Raw genomic sequence first — 22,092 nt, 5'->3', positions numbered from 1 at the left:
CAAGATTTAGTTTAAGTTTGATGGATACCAAATATATCAATCTAAAAGTGTTGCTGCAGTTTGTAATATCTCTACTAAACAAGTTTACCCTATGACACCTTGTACTGTCAGTGTCGTGGAATCATTATTATGTAACCAAAGACCAACGGTCGAATGGTTAGAGACGTTACTCTCAATAGGCCTATTCACAATAATTAAGTTTGCATTTAAACGTAGCAATTAACGATATTACGGTAGGGATTTAGCATGAATCAAAGCATGACAGCATAGTTAACAATTTAGTAGTTGTGTCTAAGCGTAAAACAGTTATAAAGCAAGCATGTGTCTCACCCCAAGTTGTAAACAGTAATGAAATAGTAAAAAGTGGGGCTATGAAGTTCACCTTAGTAAGTAGAGAGAGTTATTCCTCGGAATAAAGAGTTGAACGAGTGAGCAGGAAAGTCAACCTATTGATATTTAAGAGTAGTTAAGTGTTTTGCCCATGTTTAAGTTTAAGTATGTGTTTAAGTATAGTTCATTTTACTAAGTTTCTATTCCTAGTAAGTTACTATTTTTATAAAGTTTCCATTTTTAAAAAGTTTCTTATTTTACTAAGTTTCTATGACTAGAGAGTTTCTGCTTTTATCAGTGTTTTCCATTTTAGGATACTTGCCGTATTAGATAAGCTTCCAATCACCTCTTTCCCTTCGAATGGCTAATTTAGATCTAGGGGCTTGAGCCATAGGACCCTTTAAATCGGAAGTCCAAACCCTCTGCCTAGAATCTCATAGAAACCATTCGTCAAGAATGTTCGAAGATCTATACATCTCTAATACATATCCCAAAATGTTTTTATGTTACAATATAAGTAGTAGGTTATAGGTGCTAGTAATAGTAATAGTATATACATGTTATTTATTTTATTTTTAATTGCATATAATTTATAACATTATTTACATGTTTTGATAAAAATAATAACTGAAGTAAAAAGTAAAAAGTAAAATAGTAAAAAAAAAGTAAAAAGTAAAAAGTAAAAAAAATAAAAAGTAAGAAAAGAATACTTACTAGTAGTAATTCTTCAAAGAGAGAAATGAGAGATTAAGGTGCAAGTTTGAAATGAGAAATGTATGTGGTATTTATAGTTAAAAATGGTAGGTGAAAAAGAAAAAAAATAATAAAATAAAAATTTCAAGAATGCCATATTTGACAAAAATGAAAAAAATGTGAAAAATGTTTTTGATAAGATTGTTTTTGAAAAAAATAATAAAAAAAAATATTAGTCAAATTTCATGGGCTCATTATTTAATTTATAAAAAAATCTTTTTTTTATAAGCTAAATATATATATATATATATATATATATATATATATATATATATATATATATATATATGAGAAGTTACTACTCAATAAAAGTTACTACATAATATAAAATATAAAATTTTATAAACAATAACATGTATATTAATATATTAAAATTTCAGGTTAAAATAAAATTTTTATATCAATGATATTACTTTCATTACTATAAAAATTACTATTAATATTAAAATCAATATTAGGGGTATTATTATTTTAATATATAAATATGAAGTTTGATATATACAAATTGTTATAGTATTATTATTACTAATATTATTATTATCATTAGTAATATTAGTATTATTATAATGAATATTATTATTATTATTAATATGATTGTTATAAATATTATAGCTATTATTATCATTATCATTAATAATAATATTATTATTATAAATTATTATTATTATTATTAATAGGAATATTAGTATTATTGTTATATTTATTAATAAATTAGATTAATAATAATGTACATAAATAAAAACAAATATATAAATACAGGCAATTCATATACAGATATTAAGACTAGATATATTACGAGCATATAAATATAAATACAGATATAATTAATGAAAATTCAAATAAATGCAGATATATATATATATATATATATATATATATATATATATATATATATATATATATATATATATATATATATATATATATATATATATATATATATATATATAATTATGCGTAAAAATATATATATACATCATTTTCAGTCTCTTATTTGTTTCTGCTTTTTCTATTATACTCGTGATACCAGTCGAGAATCATCAACCCTACAATTTGACTTTGCTATTTTTTTTTTTTTTTGGAATCAATCATTCAAACCTCACCACATTTTTTTTCCACTTCTGATAACTAATAAAAGAAAGAAACGGGTTCTTCATATTTATTTTTTTTTTTCTCTCGGTCATAAAATACAAAACCCATTTTATCTTTGATCTGATTCGGATCAAATTGAGGAAAAGTAAGAATGCAGATCTTTTCTTATTCATGTCGTGAATGTGTACGCACAATTTCAGATTTTAATTCGATTAAACGAGGATGAATTTCAAGGTCAAAGTTTATAATTAAAAAGTCAACATATTTGTAATTTTCAAAATTCGAAAGCTATGTGTGGATTCAGGCTGTGAGGATCACAGTCGAGTGTTATGAACATCATTCCAAGCATGTTTGATGAAGAAACCATTATCTAAGAACATCCGATTTTTAAAATCAAATTTCATCCTCATTTTGTTCTTCGTGAAGGTTCAGTATAATTCGGGGATTTTAATGCTAATTAGGAAGAAGTTTAGTCATGAAGGATGTTAGTCGCGACTAGTAGACCTCATTCCATTTGATTACGTGCTTCAATTGTCTCAGATTGATGGAATCTGATTTTTATTTATTTATTTATTATTTATTTATTTTTTTGTGTTCATCATTTACGTGAAGAACATTCTGTTGCTGCTGTCGATTTTTTTAAAAAAAAAATATCTTTTCTGTTCTATTGAACCCAAATCACCCACATCCTGGTAGCTTATGTTTCAATTGCAAATCCTAAAAACAATTCGATGAATTGTGGTTATGGTGGTAATGATTTCTAGTCATTTGAAATTATGATGAAGAAGAGAAGCAGAAATAATAGGTTAAATACAAAACGGGTTTCATATTATATCAGAAAGACAGAAATGGCGGAATGGTTAACGGAGTTAGCGGGTTAGCGAGTGGTCTTGGGTTCGAGCCCCGTCATGGGCAATTCTTTTTAGAAAAGCTTTCAATAAGGGTATACACTTTTATATATTTTCATTTTCATCATCATTATTATTATTGCTACTAAAACAAGTAGTTATCATTTATTGTTATTATCATAATTATAATTACAAAAAAAAAAATGATTATTATTATTAATGTTGTTACTAATATTATTATCGTCATTTAAAATATAATCTTATCACTTATATGTATTATTATTATTATTAATATTATTATTATTATTAGTATTATTAAGAGTATTGTTATTATATAATCATTAATATTTTTTTTTTTACTATTATTATGATTAACATGGTATTATGAGTATCACTATAGTGAAGAAATAAATATATTTATTGCACATACAATAATTATATTAATGTTTCATATAACTATATATCACATATGTTACCATATTTTTACGTACAACAAACTACTGATTTTTAAAATAATACTAATCATATATATATATATATATATATATATATATATATATATATATATATATATATATATATATATATATATATATATATATATATATATATATATATATATATATATAAAACAAAATAACTAAACGTATAAATATTAATTTCCTTAAATATATATATACAAATTAAATAAATATAACCTATAATATAAGATATAATAGATATTTTTAAATAGAAATTAGTATAAATTCTACATAACTACCAATATATATATATATATATATATATATATATATATATATATATATATATATATATATATATATAAATAAAATTTTGTGATATCTATTATATGTATTAATGTATATATCAATGATATAGGTTCGTGAATCCGAGGCCAACCATGCATTGTTCAGTATCGTCATATGTATTTTTACTACAAAATACAGTATCGTGAGTTTCATTACTCCCTTTTAAATGCTTTTGCAATATATATTTTTGGGACTGAGAATACATGCGCTTTTATAAATGTTTTACGAAATAGACACAAGTAATCGAAACTACATTATATGGTTGAATGATCGAAGCCGAATATGCCCCTTTTGCTTGGTAGCCTAAGAATTAGTAAACCAGTCTACTAATTGACGTGAATCCTAAAGATAGATCTATTGGGCCTAACAAACCCCATCCGTTGTAGCAGATGCTTTAGTACTTCGAGTTTTTATATCATGTCTGATGGATGTCCCGGAATGATGGGGATATTCTTTTATGCATCTTGTTAATGTCGGTTACCAGGTGTTCAATCCATATGAATGATTATTTTTGTCTCTATGCATGGTACGTATGTTTATGAGAAATGGAAATATGAAATCTTGTGGTCTATTAAAATTATGAAATGATTATTTATGATAAACTAATGAACTCACCAACCTTTTGGTTGACACTTGAAAGCATGTTTATTCTCAGGTATGAAAGAAATCTTCCGCTGTGCATTTGCTCATTTTAGAGATATTACTTGGAGTCATTCATGACATATTTCAAAAGACGTTGCATTCAAGTCGTTGAGTTCATCAAGATTATTATTAAGTCAATTATAGTTGAATATATTATGAAATGGTATGCATGCCGTCAACTTTCGATGAAATGAAAGTTGTCTTTTAAAAACGAATGCAACGTTTGTAAAATGTATCATATATAGGTCAAGTACCTCGCGATGTAACCAAATGTAATGTATTCGTCCAGATGGATTAGGACGGGTCGTTAGAGTATAGAATACTGATTCCTTTTTATCATATGCATTATTCCTATGTGAAACAAATCTGTATATAGTATATCAGTATTATCAATTTTATCATCATAAAACTGGATTAAAATTGATGTAATCTCAAATCTGTCTTTTTTGCAGGTCCAACATAGGGGTCAACAGATTAATGATAAGGCATTGGTAAAGAGCTACCCTCACTTTTTATACTAATTTGAGTTACATTTAGGCCCTGACCTTAATATTGTTATTACTTCAAAACTTTTGCCAGATAAGGTGTGAGTATACGATGGCTAATTTTAGTACCGGAGATCGCATGAGAAAACCAAAGGGTGATGGGTTTGTATCGTTTAATTGTATAACTGTGGATGATGACTTTTATTTTGACTTTTAATTAACACATACATGTTTGATTATTTTTAACTATTTTGTCTCTGGTTTTATGTTCACATTTATGGATAATAACATTGAATCATATGATATGCAGACGATCAACTGAGATCTCTTTGGTCATTCGCCAAACAATGGAAGCGTGCATACTTACCCACCTAATGCCCCGTTCCCAAATTGACATTTTTGTCCAAGTTCTTCAAGCAGATGGAGGTAACAGCAAATACATATACATATAAGTCATAACAATTAATCAATAATTATATTTTTTGTTACGCCTAATCAACATATATATGTTTTTTAATTTAGGAACGAGGTCTGCTTGCATAAATGCTGCAACTTTAGCTCTTGCAGATCCTGGGATCCCAATGCGTGATCTTGTTACGTCATGCAGTGCTGGATATTTAAATAGCACTCCGTTGCTTGGTAATATGCTGAACCTGTTAACTAAATTCGTACATACGTTTCTTGCGGTGATTTTTTTTTTTTTAAAGAGATTTCAAATCAACAGATTTAAATTACGTGGAGGACAGTGCTGGCGGACCTGATGTGTTACTCTAGGAATTTTACCGAAATTGGATAAAGTGACTCTACTTCAGATTATTATGCATCTAAATTACTATCGTGGTTTTTTTCAGCATATTAAACAATTAATAAAATTCGGCTTTCTGTCCATTTTTTTTTTTTTACTTTAATCTATATCTTGTAAATCTTGTATTAATGTTAAATCTGGTCATAAAGAAATTGGGTTGTTTTTGGCAGATGGATGCCAAGTTGCCCAAGGATATATTTGAAAATGTGATGCAGCTTGCAACAGAAGGGCGTAAAGCAGTTGCAAATTACATCCGAGAAGTAAGAAACTTTATTTTTTTAACGTACTAAACTATTAATTTTTATTGTATATTTATTCTGTTCAAGCTTTTATATATTCAGCGCAATTCAACTTATTATGGGACCTTGTGTGATGTTTAATAATGATTTGCAGGTGTTGATGGAAAACACAAAAGAAGTAGAAAATCGCCGTGGTGTATAGCTTGAAAGTTTAGCTGATCAAATTTTCTATTATAATTTGTTGCTTTTGTGTAAAATCGGAAGATTAGGAAAGATTAAGCATTCGAAAAAGGCGGACCTTTGGGAAGATCTTATGGACAAACTGCTTGAACGGTAGTGGGATGCACAAGAACAAACATGGTTGCGAGTGCGTTGGTGACTTATTTGTTGTTTTGGTTTGAACTATAAGGAACATGTGAACTAGTGTATTTGCTTTGGTTAAAATCTTTAATGAAACTTGCTATTTGTCTTTATATCATTTTCAATCTGCATTATCTAATTAGGGCAAATTGCTTTTGGACATTGGAACTTGAAAACAGTGTGAAACATAGGGATATACATGTAGGTTGTAAAAAAAAAAAAAAACCCTACATGTAAAGGTTGTAGCATTGACATGTTTACTTAGGCCATTCCTAACCCTGACTATGATGTCAGAGGTACTGTATTTTTTGGTGCAAAAATGAGTTTTTTGACTGTGACTGTATTTGACCTTCGTTAACCCAAAATGTCAAATTTTTGCGTCAAGTATTTGTAGGATGATGTAGTAAAATCTGATTTGAAACTGTGTGAAAAAAATATAAATAAATAATAAAAATATATATTTATTAAATCAAAAAAAAAAAAATCATTGATCGGTTGTAGACTTGTAGCATCCTCTCAGGCCTCCATCATTTCTCTTCATTTTCGTGACTACCGCATTTAATTGTTGCTGTGTTAATTCCGTTGCAGATCGTCACCTGCTTTCCAGCAGATCACGGACCCATTTGATGCCACTTTAGAATTAGTCTTATGAATGAGATATAGGTTATTTTTACGTGCAATGGGTCAAAAAATGGGTTGTGTACCAAGTATAGATAAAAGAAAACGATAGAGTTGTGACAACGTCGTCTAATGATTGTCGTTAACAATCTGTTCTCGTTACCTAAAATATATCGAGTGATTTGGTTGAACGATGATCTTTACAAAGAGGATGTACAAGCATTTTTGTAAGTGTACGAAACCAACTGATAATGAGAACTTAACGCAACTATTGGCCCCAAAGGGGCTAAAAACTACTCCGTAGCAATGTTGCAGGAATCGGCCTACTCGGCCGAGAACTCGGGTTTCAAATGGCTGCCGAATTCTCGAGCTCAGACTTGGCCAAAAAATGGACTACGCTTGGAGTCAACTCTGTCAATGACCAAAAAAGTCGGATAAAATCGGTTTAAAATCAAAAAATCGGGGCAATCTCACACATACTGATCCTTTAACAATATCAGCCACAGTGTATACAATCTTTGCTGAAGAGTGTCTAGTTGCCTTGTTTTTCTGTTGAATGATCTCATATCCTATAACAATATCAGCTACATTATATATAATTAAGACCAATTCGACTTCAACCCAATCAAGAGAAATAAAACCAAATGTGTCGACCCATGTAGAAAAGTAAATGAATCAAAATTTCTATATCGATGCTTCATGTTTTATATCAAATGTGTGTAATTATAGCTTAGTACCACTCCAAAACAAGCGCCAAATGACACCGGTTGATAGGCCTGATAAAAGTAAAGCTTAGCATTTAGTCACCTAAACATTATTTTACTCAGAAAGTAAAAAATAAAAATGTGCTAAACACACCTTTAAAAATTGATGTTGTAGAAGACCCACAACCTAATGTCCGAGTTGTCAATTTCCCCAACATATGGCTTGGAACATCAATTAGTAAATGACTAGTTTCATCGGCAGATACTTGAATATATAATATACTTATAATTATGTTGCAAACAAGAGCCCGCAAATCAAAACTTGATGTTGCATTTTGACCCATTTAATCATGAATGTGTCAAAACGGATTATGTTCAATCTCTCACAGATTAAGTTGATGAATCATACATCAACAATACTCGATCCCATTTAATCATGAACGTGTCGATACGTGTGTATGCGCTAATTGTTCACTATTCACTATTATATACTCCAACCCAAGCCACTCGTTTTCCAGCTTCGATTTTAGGAAAAGCACACATACCTCTTAACCTGAAAATATGTTCCATTAAGGGGAAATTTCCCTCTCACTGCAATTCTACAAGGTATCTGTTAATGATAATTGTACCAATTTATTAGTACAAATCATCATACAAAATTAATCTAAACAGATTAGGATTTCCTCACCAAGATCGTTCCTATGAATTGCATGCTCTATTTTCAATATCTTCTAAAGATTTGGGAAGCCCATCTGTTTGAGAAGATTGATACAAACAAGTTATTAAAATATTAAAAGATTATGGAATACTGAAAATAGCTTGTACATCAATTTTGAGAAATTGAATATTGATACCTGGATGCCATACCCTAAGTAGGTATGAAGACGGATCATCATCTTCCCGTTCATCGAAAATAGCTTGTACCTCAAAGCTTGATGTTGTCATAGTAAACATAGAATATAATGTGACAAAAAATATTTGTAGTCATACCCAAATAGCAAGCCAAACAAGAAATGGGAGTGAAGTTTTCGGCCATGTAGTTGACATTGAAACCATAGCTGTTTTTTTAAACAGCTTACAAAGTTTTGATGATCCTGCAGCTCAAAAGCTCACTAAAAATGTACAATTTGACTTGTTAAGGTCAAACAAAATGTACAGTTTTTATTATTAGTGCTAAGTAATCTAAGAATTATCATTTATGTCACTCCTTCAAGGCATTTTGAAATTTTTTCTGGATTATGTATGATAAATAAATATACAACTCTGCTTGTGTCGGTTGTACACATTCATGTGTAATGTAAGTGATGGTTAATATACATGTGAGATTATGATTTGTGTTGAGGTTTTGTGGGGCTTAAAACGGTCAGTATCGGAAAGTGAGATATTCAGGGGAGATGGTTATTCAAAACGACTATTTCAATATAACAGTATAAGCAGAGAGTTGTACAGGGTTGTAAAATTCGGCCTAATCGGGCAAAGTTACATAAAATCACACAATGAAATCTAACACATAACAAAATATACACACACTGCAGGTTTAATATACATGTACATGTACAAAAATATAAACCTGATGATAAGATTAAATGTGATTCAATTATGGAAGGTTTAAGGTTTTTAATTATACCTTAACAACATCTAGTTACCAATAGTCTCTGCAAGAACATTGGCCTTGTTTAAAATGATGAAATCTACTAGTATCACGCACAATAATCTCCCGATTTTTTAGTGCAGATATATACTTTATCGCCACATGGCAATCATTGCACACACGTAAATTCTTCATTATAATAATTGGAAAACCATCTGGAGTGTTCATTAAAGCAAATGCAATATCTAACTTCTCACTATGGTGGGCCAAATCATCTTCCTTTTCTTCAACATCCATATCATGCAAAATCGACCCATAATCAGGCTTATAACCAGACAATTTCAGCTCTTCCATCAACTTTTTTAAATACAGAACAATGTTTTCATAATCGGGATGCGATTTATCGTTCATACAAAACTGATGAACCTCGTTCTTCATCTCAAACCAGCTTACACCTGGTTCCTTTTTTACTCTCATATCCCTCATTGCCTTCCTGAAATCAGACACATGGTGCCATTGTTTAGCAGATGCTTGCACGTTAGAAAGTAGAACATATGATGCTGAGTCATGAGGATTCATACGAATAACTTCTTCAGCTATTCTTTTTGCCACGTCAGCATTTTTATGTAGTCTGCAAGCAGATAGTAAAGTTTTCCATATTATAGAATCTGCCTTCACGTTCACGGGCATAGATCTAATAACAGATTCGGCTTCCTCTAAACGACCCGAACGCCCAAGGAGATCAACTAAACAAGTGTAATGCTTTAATTGAGGTTGCAGCTTATATTTATCTGTCATCAAATTAAATATCTTAATCCCCTCATCTTTTAATCCACAATGACTACAAGCATAAAGTAAATTTACAAAAGTAATATCATTCGCTTCTAACTTTTCTATTTCCATTTGATTAAATAACTCAATGGCTTCCTTTCCCATACCATGAAATCCATACGCAGAAATCATCGAACTCCATACTACAACATCGGGAATTTTAGTTTCAAAAAATGCTTTTAAAGAATCTTTTAAACATCCACATTTTGAATACATGCTAACCAATGAACTAAGGACCGAAAGTGATGAAGTTGCCCCGGACTTTATTGCTTCTGCATGAATCTGTTGACCTTGTCCACGTGTTGCTAACTGAGAACATGAACTGAGCACAGTCACAAAAGTGATTTTATCAGGTCTGAATCCAGACAGTTTCATCAAGTAATACAGATTTAAAGCTTCTTCATTGCATCCAGTTTGAGCTCTACCTGCAATAAGTGTATTATAAACAGCCACACTATGAACAGGCATGGATTTAATCACTTTTACTCCTTGTACTAAACTTCCAGACTTAATGTACATGTTAGAAAGTGAACTTCCAACAATAACATTGATTTCAACCCCTGATTTCACTACATAAGCCTGAACCTGTTGGCCTGCAGTTAAGCTTTTTAAACCTGCACAACCTCGAAGAACACTACCAAGTGTAAATTCATCCGGTAAAAAACCCAATCCATGCATTTCAGAAAAACGTTTCAAAGCTTCCTCGTTACATTCAAAGTCAGTCAACCCCGCAATCATAGCATTCCAAGTCTCGAGATTTCTGTCAGGCATTTCATCGAACACTTTAACTGCTTTATCCAACTGACCACATTGCACAAACCCACCAATGAGTATATTACAAGACATAATATTTTTCTTAGGCATTACGTCGAACAACATGAGTGCACTCTCCAAACGACCGAGCTTGAAGTAAGCATTGAGTAAGTGGTTAGTAAGAAACCTAGTGGAAGAACACCCAGATATGATTATCAAAGAATGAAGCTGGTGAACAAGTGAGAGTGAGTTGATTTGTATGGATGATTTGATGAGGTAAGAGTATAGAGATGGATCGGCGTATATGTATGTATTACAGGTTCTGAATGCTTCATTGATTTGGCCCGTTGAACAGAGATTAATGAATTTTTCTGGAGGGTATTTGATTGTTTTTGTGGTTGTAATATACAAACGGACATTGATAAACAACTTGTGATAGTGTAAAAATTGCCCAACCATCTCACCTCTCACAATTGCAAAATTTCCACATGTATACTTTTAAAGACAGACAGAAGTGAGACTGGTCTGAAAGAAAGAGTAAGAAAGATGACAACCACTGGCGATCGTCTACGGATTAAATTAGAACACTAAAATTTGTTTCAGCGAAATCGATCGATGAAGTCGAAAACAATGGAAGAAATCGATATGTGAGAGAGTGTTTTGATTTTGACTAATTGAATAACCCTATTACTCGCCGTATTTCGTACTGTAGTATTTGGGAGCAGCAATTTTTTTTATCAGTTTTAACTCCATTTTGTTTGTGATAAAGATAAAGACGTTTTTCGAATTTGTTATTTTTTATTTTTCGAATTTGTTATTTAATACTATGCATTTAAATGGAACAATAACTATTTTTAACTAGTTTAAGACCCGCAAGATTTACAGGTTTCGACAATAAAAAATACAAATGTAATATATTATGTATGAGCGTATAAATTTAATCGACAAAAATTGCGTATAAAGACACAAATCAAGCCAAATGATGTAGCTGAACAAAATTGTAGATATAAATTGAGAGTTGATCAATACCATCTAATAAAATGTGGTATGATATGTACTAATGAATATCCAACTTGCTATAAATGCCAAAAATAATTATGAAAACATCTTTGTCTAATATTATTTTGAAATATAAAAAGAAAAAAAAAACATAAAACAGATGCCAAACTATCAGAACACCAGTTTTCAAGACCTAAATGAACAGACATTGTTTGTTGTGTTAAAACGAAATAAATAAACTTCCTGAAAATTTAAAGATTGAATTACTTACAAATAAAATTCGTGAAATTTTTTATTTATTTGAGTAAAAAAGTGGACTATTGAGCATATCTTATACCATAAGCATCCACCAAGGAGCCCTAAAGTAGGAGCTTACAATTCGTCCAAAAGCAGAGGATCCCCAATATATTGATTGAAGAGATCCCGATACATGTTGTACGTGTCTCACCACATGCTATATCTACCACCATTGAGTCATCAACCTACATCAACAATAAGAAACCATAATGCTTGGGTCAGTAGTTAATGATAACTTCTGACCGACTCTTTATAACATAAATATGAGATGCGGATAAAAAAGGGCTAAAAATCTCATAAAGTTTTTATTAGTGACACATAATGATATTTGATATAAACTGTTGTACTCATATTTGAAATCAGTTTATATAAAAAATAATAATGATGGACAATGAGGTTTTTGTAGCAGCTTGCCTAATCATGCCAGAAAATACCCTTGTTGACCCAAACACATTTTGCTTGTTATACAACCCAATTGGTGCATGAGTCAAGTCAAGCTTAGTTTTGACCTATTAGCCAACCACCCAAGATGCCCTTGCAGAATCAAATATACGTACCTCTTCAAATTTTTGAAGTTTTGAGTATCCAAATCAGATTTAGATTCAGAAATAAATGTTGAATGCATTTGATAATTTCTTTCTCAAACAATACCCCTACACCAAAGACGAGCCTAAAACAAAAAACACATTAGAGTGAGTCAATTTGTAAATAAAAATTTGGAAGATTTGAAAAGGAACCACAATACAACACCTTTATTTCATATGCACCTTGAAAATAAAAAATTTGAAAATTAAGTCAATTAACATACCTATGGCGATCGAAATCACAATAGAGGTGTATGGTCTTCCCTGTGACAGGACAAATGAGTGCAAAATCGTTTATGATATAAATTTTTGTAGGCATAATACTAAAAATAACATATGCTATTATAGTTCAACTGTGTAATCAAATATGGCAAACTATTCAGTTATATAAATTCCAAAAAACTTGAAGTGAACCTTTTTCGAATCCTCATTGTGATAGTTGGCTGAAACATCCTTCCAAATCCCTGAAAATTATAAGATTGTAAATGTGATATATATGCATGTATTCTTTATTAAGAATAAAAACTTTGGTCATGCATCAGCCATTCCCAGAAAATTATAAGATTATAAGACCTGTTTTACGTTAGTGTTGAACATGGATTGATCCCTCCTGTCACAAGAATTATAGAAGACGGAACTATGGTTTCAATGCATTATATAGAATAGTGTGCTCTTATATCCTCTCTTCTGCATAGATCCAACCTTGATCCCTCCTGTCACAAGAATTATATACATGAATATGCAACAGTATGAACTATAACTGTTCAACCAATTATCTCTGACAAAATTACGCAAGGAATTAACAACAAACTTAGAAATTGAATGTATTGAATAATTAAGAATGAAATTGTTCAACCAATCAATTTTAGAATCAGAAAAACTAATATGCAGAATTTGAAAATTAATTCAAGTTTATTTCAATTGAAATTGTTCCTCCTTTCAGGATAAGAGAAACACAAGTTGCTGTTTTAATCCGAGTGAAATTTTCCCTATATTTAGATTTAGGATTTCACATGCATTGTTAATTTCTTTCATATTACTTGTAATCTTATTGAAACTGAAATTGATTAGAATGATTGCGTTTGAATACACAATGAATATCTAAATTGATTGTAAACTTTGAAATACAAATACAAACCTTTCTGAAAGGCGAATAGCCAGTGATTAAACTGAAAGAGACGATCAAGAACTTGATACCGACTGTCTGCTGTTCAAGGGGGATTATAATCTGTAACACACAAATTAAATCCATAAATTTTGTGTTTAAAACAGTGATTAGTAATCGTAATCGGTGTGGAAGAAGATGATTTTGGGAGATGTTCAAGAAGGGAGCGAGATTTTTTTTTTAGATACAGTCTAACTCAACTTATAAGAGCACAATATTCTATATATTGCATTAAAACCATAGCATACCATGATTGTCTTCAAGGATTGCGTCTTCTGTTAGGAAGAGGGGATCGCCTGGACGTTAGGAGATATAAATTTGAGAGAAAAACAACTCTATTATTCACAAGAATAGATTTACAGAGTATTACAAAACACTTACAAAAAAAACTCTCAAACTCACACACACTCTCTAGGTTGTGATTACACTTCTCTGAGTGATTTAGGATGATTTACAACTGAGGTTTGCACCTCTATTTATAGTAAAAATTCTATGGCGGTAGAATGGTGTGAACGGAGAAGGTTGGCGGCCGTCATCGTCATCAACTTTGCTACCTCCATATGAGTTGTCAAGGTTGCCTACTTTGAATATCTAGAAGGTGGGCTTCTAGATTGTAGGCTGGAAATCTTCAATTCTCCCTCTCCAGCCGAATCCACAAACATTCCAGTTATGTCTCTGCATAACTTCAACTTCTCTCGAGTCACCACCTTTGTTAACATATCCGCAGGATTCTCCTTTGTATGAATCTTCACTAGTCTCAACAGTTGTCGATCAATTACCTCGCGTATCCAATGATAGCGAATATCAATATGTTTTGTACGAGAATGGTACATGGAGTTCTTGCTCAAATCTATAGCACTTTGACTGTCACAATATACCTTGTACTCCTTTTGCTGGATTCTAAATTCTTGAAGATAACGATTTAACCACAACATTTCTTTTCCAGCTTCTGCGGCAGCAATATACTCTGCTTCAGTTGTGGATAATGCAACACACCTCTGTAGTCTTGACTGCCATGAAACAGCTCCCCCTGCAAAAGTGTAAATGAATCCTGAGGTAGATTTCCTACTATCAGGATCTCCGGCCATATCCGCATCTGTATAGCCTTCCAAGATTGGATCAGCTCCCCCGTAACAAAGACATAGATTCTTTGTACCTTTAAGATATCTGAGAATCCATTTTACCACCTCCCAATGCTCTTTCCCGGGGTTCGAGAGAAAACGACTCACCGTTCCCACTGCATGAGCAATATCGGGCCTTGTACACACCATCGCATACATCAAACTTCCAACTGCTGAAGAATATGGTACTGAAGACATCTCCCCGATCTCTTCCTTGGATGAGGGACAAGAACTCTTGCTTAACTTGAAATGGTTAGCTAATGGAATGCTAACAGGTTTGGCATTGTTCATATTGAAACGTGAAATCACTCGTTCAATATACTTCTCCTGAGATAGCCATAACCTTTTATTCTTCCTGTCTCGGGTTATCTGCATTCCCAAAATCTGTTGAGCCTGTCCTAAGTCTTTCATTTCAAAAGACTTAGAGAGTTCTTTCTTCAGCTGGTTGATCTTCGTTGTATCTTTCCCTACGATCAAAATATCACTACAAGTCGTGCTTTGTATTTCACCACTTTTCCACTATCATCCATTTTCAGCTTGAACACCCATTTATTTTTCAGTGCCTTCTTCCCGCGTGGAAGTTCTACAATCTCATAAGTTTGATTTTTCTGCAGAGAATCCATCTCATCCTGCATTGCGAGCAACCATTTTTCTTTATCCTTATGAGTTACTGCTTCATGAAAACTCTCCGGTTCTCCATCTTCAGTAAGTAGAAGGTACTCGGATTCTGGATATCTACTCGATGGAATCCGACCTCGTTTAGATCTAAGAACTTCTGGAACATTCTGAGGAGATCCACCATCATCTTGACCTTGTGATGGTGCTGGAACGTCTGGCAGATGGGGTTGTGGCTCCCCCTGCTTAGCACCGTTATTTTCCTCATTATCTTCTACTTCTGGCATTTCTTCTTGCACTGAAATTCATTTCTCATGAATGATTCCGTTGTTGCCTCTGGCACCTGAGCAGCAACATTTGTCTTCTGAGATATTGTGGGCTTTTCAATATCTTCTATTGTCTGGCTTTCATGGAAAACTACGTCCCTACTTCTGATCACCTTTTTCTCCTTTGGATCCCATAATCTGTATCCAAATTCTTCATCTCCATAGCCTATGAATATGCATGGAGTGGTCCTTGCATCCAGCTTCTGCCTGAGCTCCTTGGATACATGTGCGTACGCCAAACATCCAAATACTCTTAAGTGAGAGTATGATGGATCATTTCCAGACCAAAGTTTCTCCGGAACTTCAAAATTCAGTGGTACTGATGGAGATCGGTTGATCAAATAACAAGCGGCTCTGACTGCTTCTCCCCAGAATGGCTTTGGCAGCTTAGTCATACTGAGCATGCTCCGAACACGTTCCATGATTGTTCGGTTCATTCTTTCTGCTATACCATTATGTTGAGGGGTACGTGGGACCGTCTTCTCATGTCGAATGCCATATGATCTGCAATAGGCATCTAGCTTCCTGGAAGAGTATTCACCGCCGTTGTCGGATCGAAGACACTTTAACTTCTTTCCTGTCTCACGTTCTACCATGACATGGAACTGTTTGAAGTAATCGAACACCTGGTCCTTCGTCCGCAAGAAATATACCCACACCTTTCGAGAAGCATCATCGATAAACGTTAGAAAGTATCGGTTGCCGCCAATTGATTCAACCTCTAAGGGACCGCAAACATCAGAGTGTACCAGACTGAGTAACTCTGATCTTCTCGTTGAAGAGGAATTAAACGAGACTCTTTGCTGCTTACCAAACAGACAATGATTGCAAGAATCTAGTGCAGCATCCTTGTCTACATTGATAAGCTCCTTCTTTATTAGTGTAGACAACCCTTTCTCACTCATGTGACCGAGTCTCTGGTGCCATAAATTTTGTGAAGCCTCCTTTTCTGCAACATTAATACTGTCTGTGCAGATCTTCACATGAGTCTTGTACAGTGTGCCACAAATGTGTCCTCGAGCGACTATCATAGCACCTCTTGACAATTTCCATGTGCCTTTACTGAAATGACTATCATAGCCCTATTTGTCTAGAGCTATCCCAGAAAGTAAATTCAGCCGAAGATCTGGCACATGGCAGACATCCTTCAGAGTGATTGTGCTCCCAGAACTTGTCTTTATCCTGACATCTCCAATTCCAACAATCTCAGCGGAACTGGAATTTCCCATCTTCACAACTCCAAAGTCACCAGCTTTGTATGTTGTGAAGTATTCCTTGTATGGAGTCACGTGGTAGGAAGCTGCAGTATCTACCACCCATTCTGTTTCTTCTCGTGAGACGTGAAGACATGTCTCATCATGGGTTGAACAATAAGCTACATCACCAGAGATAGTCACTAATGTTTCTCCACCCTTATTCTTCGGCTGTGAACTGCTTTGACCTTGTTCCTCTTTTAATCTATAGCAGTTCTTCTTCATATGTCCCTCTAATCCACAATGATGGCATTTATATGTTGGTTTTCTGCCATCAGCTGACCTGCCCCTGCTCTTGCTTCTGCCTCTCCATTTATTTTTGCTACTCATTCGCTGTCTCCCCCGATTCTCTGTGACAGAGGCATGGGTCTGATCTGTGCCCATGTCCTTTCTCCTTGCCTCTTCACTGAATAGGGCATCCTTAACCATTGACATGGTAAGTTTGCCATTCGGGGCTGAGTTGCTGAGTGTTACTACCAGCGTTTCCCAACTATCGGGAAGGGAACTAAGTAGCAGTAGCGCCTGAACTTCATCGTCAAGCGGCATCTCTACAGAAGATAACTGGTTGACCAAGCTCTGGAACTCACTGGTATGCTCGGCAACTGAAGTTCCACTTTTGAGCTTCATGTTGACTAAACGCCTCATCAGCAGGGCTTTATTCCGAGCAGTCTTGGCCTGATACATGTCCTCCAACTTTTCCAGAGGACATATGCGTCTGTCTCTTGTGCAACATGGTGGAAGACACTATGATCAATCCATTGACGGATCTGACCAATAGTTTTTCGGTTTGATTTCTTCCACTCTTTCTCTTTGGCAGAATCAGGGTTTATACCCTTTAATTCAATAGGATCGAACAAATCCTTACAGCTGAGGAGATCTTCCATTCGAGGTTTCCACAGCGTGTAGTTTGTGGCTGTGAGCATAATCATAGCTCCGAAAGATGATGTTGACTCTTCTGTGGACATTATCACCTTACAAATAATTTTTCAACACAAACGGGGTTGAATTGTAGAAAACAGAGATCACCGTTACGTCCAGAACGGTTGAAAATGGTGGAATAGACACTTCGCGGCTTAAATTCCACTTACGGGGGCAAAATTATAATTTTTATAAACTTCAGGGACCAAGAATGAAATTCTGAAAATTTCAGGGACCAAATTGTAAAATTTCAGAATTGCTACAGTACCGCTACAGTACTGCTACAGTACTGCTACAGTGACTTGCTACAGTGCCGCCAGCTACTACAGTGAATTGCTACAGTGATCGTCTTCTCCCGCGAGATTCCGGCGAGTTGACCAAACTTTGACCGCGTTTTCTGGGCTCGTTATAACTCCGTTTAAGTCGCCGTTTTTTGCGTTGGACTCGGTTTGACGAGACGAATCCAATGGTACACTCAAAATTGAATTTTGAGAAAACTTCCGAAAACCCAAAAACTCAACCAACGTCTCTAACCAAGCTCTTGATACCACTTGTTAGGAAGAGGGGATCGCCTGGACGTTGAGAGATATAAATTTGAGAGAAAAACAACTCTATTACTCACAAGAATAGATTTACAGAGTATTACAAAACTCTTACAAAAAAAACTCTCAAACTCACACACACTCTCTAGGTTGTGATTACACTTCTCTGAGTGATTTAGGATGATTTACAACTGAGGTTTGCACCTCTATTTATAGTAAAAATTCTATGGCGGTGGAATGGTATGAACGGAGAAGGTTGGCGGCCGTCATCGTCATCAACTTTGCTACCTCCATATGAGTTGTCAAGGTTGCCTACTTTGAATATCTAGAAGGTGGGCTTCTAGATTGTAGGCTGGAAATCTTCATCTTCTTTGTCAAGATACCATCTATAATGTTATCAACAATCTTCAACGACCCCTAGTTTTTAGGTTCTTCCAAGATCTTCATCTAAGGATAGAGAAATTAACATCACCAAACATCAACTCTACCGAACATAATGTATTTTACATTTGTAGTAGCACCTATTTTTTCATAATGTAGTAGGCTTAGCATTCTTTGACCAATTATTCGGCTTCTTTTTTAAAATCCTCTATGCCAAGCATTTCTCTGGCAATTATTATATGCTTGTCCTGCAAAGTACCAACATACATGAGGTTAAATGACATGACGCATATAAGTTACTACCTTAGAACCTTTACCATTTTTTTTGTATATAAACATCGGTTTTTCAACAGATTTTGGATCCCACACAATCAGATTTGACACCTTAGACTATGACCATTAGAAAGTAGACTCCACCAGCTTTCTATAGACAACTTATTTGTCAAAAACAGAGTTACGGTTTAAAAGTTATGACTTACCGAAAACAGCCCCACAATTTGTTTGATGCTGTACTGCCATTGTTCTGTTGCTGTCCAGCAACCAAACAGCTGCTACATCCGATTTTGACACTCATTAAAAACTCATTTAAGCATGACAAACCCAAACATATCATACACCTTTTTAAACCTTGTCAGGAATACTTTCTATCCCAATTATTATTTATCATCCATACTTATCCATTTTTAAATTACAGGTCTGCAAAGTAGGCTCGGGAGTCATTTTAACATTTTTACCCAAAATGACACCAAAATTAGTTAACGAACCAAACTCTTATCCAATGTACCCGAGTGACCCAAAATCACTCCACAACTCTAAAATGACATTCTAAACATGTTAAAAAGTTCAAATTTCTAGAAATAATACAAACGGGTTAAAATGGACAACTATGACGCAAATGTATCATCTTTCTCATCTCACATAATATTACAATGTACTGACCATCATAAACAAAAACATCATATAAATATATATGACTTGTAGACATTAATTTGCTACAACAAAAGGTAATTTATAAAAAAACTCACCATTCAACTCCATTTCGTCTCTTCAATTGTTCATTGACAACCTGCACATCCCAATCAAAATCAAAAAAGTTAGATTCCACCCGCTTCCACTCCAAAGTACTTGCATCATCACATAAATACATAAGATACGTAGCAAAAAGTGAAATAGCTTATATGCATAGAAATACCCATAAAGAAAGATTTACAACACACTAATTGACTAACCCTATTACTCGTTGTATTTTCGTAGTATTTGGGAGCACCAATTTTTTTTTTTTAGTTTTAACTCCATTTTGTTTGTGATAAGACGTTTTTTCGAATTTGTTATTTTTTTTTTTTTCGTATTTGTTACTATCTCCGTCCCACCACAAGTGTTCACATTTCTATTTTGGGATGTCCCATTTCAAGTGTCCACTTTGTGTATCAACCAATGAGAAAATGTTATTCTGGAGAGAGAAGATTTCTGATTGGTGGAAAATAAAGTTAGTGGAATTTCCTTAAACTGTGTGCAAAAAGTAAGTGGACACTTGTAATGGGACGGAGGGAGTATTTAATATGCGTTTGAATGCAACAATAACTATTTTTAATATGTTGATGTACCAAGTCCACCTCCGGTTGCGGCTGCCGACACTCCTTTTGTTTGTGGTCCATCGAATGTCCGGACTAAAAAGGGTAAGAACAAATTGAAGTGTTCCATTGATGATACCATGGTTCGTGATGGTCAAGTGGCGGGTTCATTTGGCCCTACTCATAAAGGTTTTTTTCAAGATTTGGTGGATCGAGGTGTCATTCCTCAATCTTCGGGTACACTTATTAGTGATAAATCCTCCAACGTTTTGACATATTCTTTTCCGAATCGAAACGGAAAGGGTGTCCGCATAGATAAGGTTGACAAGATGACGTCACGACCGGATGAAAGAAATAAAAAGGACGGTTCCAAAGCCGCTTAATGTTGTATGCTTCGTTCCTTGGTTGGTTTTAGAAGTTTTTAGAAGTTGCTAGTTTGATGTTGTTGAGTTGATTAATTGTTTTAGTTTTATTACTTTGAAGGTCATTTGAAGGTCATTTGTGTACATCATGATATGTTTTGATGTGCTTTTGTAATTTTTTGGCCCATTGGGGCTCAGTTAAAGCTAGCTAGGTACAAGAGTGGTTCTGGTTCTAGCATGTTTTCTTTTTTCGAGCCGTTTTTTCCGGTTTGGTTGTATTGATTTATAGGTTCCTTTATCATTGATGAAGGTTTTCAAATTTTAATAATAATCGTTATTTTAGCACAAAAAAAAAAAAAAAAAAAAAAAAAAAAACTATATCATTCACTATGTGTAATATTTTATTAACTTGTAATTAGCATCAAAAATAGAAATAATTGTTAAGAAGATAAAAGGAAATAATAAAATCGTAGATTAGAAGTCAAGGGAAAAAATGAGAAAGAAAAAAAAAAGCGAGAGTAAAACAAATAAAAAGGAAATTAAAGTAAATAAAGCGAGAGAGGTGGAGAAAAAAAAAAGTTTGACATTACGAAGTCAACTTTTTTTGTTCGAGCAAAAATGTAGAACACATTTTTGTTCGACTATCATAGTCGAGCAAAAAATTTTTTTTTTTTTTTTTCAAAAATATAGAACACATTTTTGTTCGACTATCATGTGTTCTACATTTTTTTGTTCGACTATCAAAAATGTAGAACACATTTTTGTTCGCCCGCCTTCTTTTTTTTTTCGACTATCAATTTTTTGTTCGAATTTCAAAAATGTAGAACACATTTTTGTTCGACTATCATGTGTTCTACATTTTATTGTTCGAATTTCAAAAATGTAGAACACATTTTTGTTCTCCCGCCTTTTTTTTATTCGACTATCAATTTTTTTGTTCGTCCGCCTTTTTTTTGCTCGAATTTCCCCATTTTTGCTCGAATTCGTTGTTTTTTGCTCGTCCGTCACTTTTTTTGCTCAAATTTCAGTGTATTTTGATGTATTTTTGAGTTCTCGGGGTTCTCATACCAAAAAAGTTCTCATTTAATCCCTCTACAA

At 33.5% G+C, this 22,092-nt stretch overlaps 1 protein-coding gene and 1 pseudogene across 3 annotated transcripts; one reads left to right on the top strand and one right to left on the bottom strand.

The window, feature by feature from the left end:
• LOC139841515 (exosome complex component RRP41 homolog) overlaps window positions 1-6,407 on the top strand; it is a 28,372-nt pseudogene extending 21,965 nt beyond the window's left edge.
• A 1,041-nt stretch (window positions 6,408-7,448) lies between these two features.
• On the bottom strand, window positions 7,449-11,402 carry LOC139843406 (pentatricopeptide repeat-containing protein At2g41080-like). 3 transcript variants are annotated; one of them, XM_071833474.1, is made up of 5 exons: window positions 9,313-11,402; window positions 8,540-8,797; window positions 8,374-8,437; window positions 7,840-8,295; window positions 7,449-7,757 (listed from the first exon to the last, which is right to left on the bottom strand). In XM_071833474.1, exon 1 carries the CDS (start codon window positions 11,317-11,319, stop codon window positions 9,328-9,330), a length of 1,992 nt encoding a protein of 663 aa, XP_071689575.1. In that variant the 5' UTR covers window positions 11,320-11,402; the 3' UTR covers window positions 7,449-7,757; window positions 7,840-8,295; window positions 8,374-8,437; window positions 8,540-8,797; window positions 9,313-9,327. The 3 variants fall into 3 exon arrangements, with proteins under 3 accessions (XP_071689575.1, XP_071689576.1, XP_071689574.1); XM_071833475.1 differs by having other exon boundaries at window positions 8,540-8,616; XM_071833473.1 differs by having other exon boundaries at window positions 8,540-11,402.
• Window positions 11,403-22,092: the final 10,690 nt, after the last annotated feature.

This window comes from Rutidosis leptorrhynchoides, chromosome 4, assembly GCF_046630445.1.
Source record: "Rutidosis leptorrhynchoides isolate AG116_Rl617_1_P2 chromosome 4, CSIRO_AGI_Rlap_v1, whole genome shotgun sequence".
NCBI classification, from domain to species: domain Eukaryota; kingdom Viridiplantae; phylum Streptophyta; class Magnoliopsida; order Asterales; family Asteraceae; genus Rutidosis; species Rutidosis leptorrhynchoides.
Note: the sequence above shows the minus strand (reverse complement) of the source record. Positions and strands in the feature narration are given on the sequence as shown.

What these genes read in the sequence shown, in the direction of transcription:
- LOC139843406 (XM_071833473.1), bottom strand. Translation starts at nt 11,319, where the DNA reads ATGGTTGGGCAATTTTTACACTATCACAAGTTGTTTATCAATGTCCGT.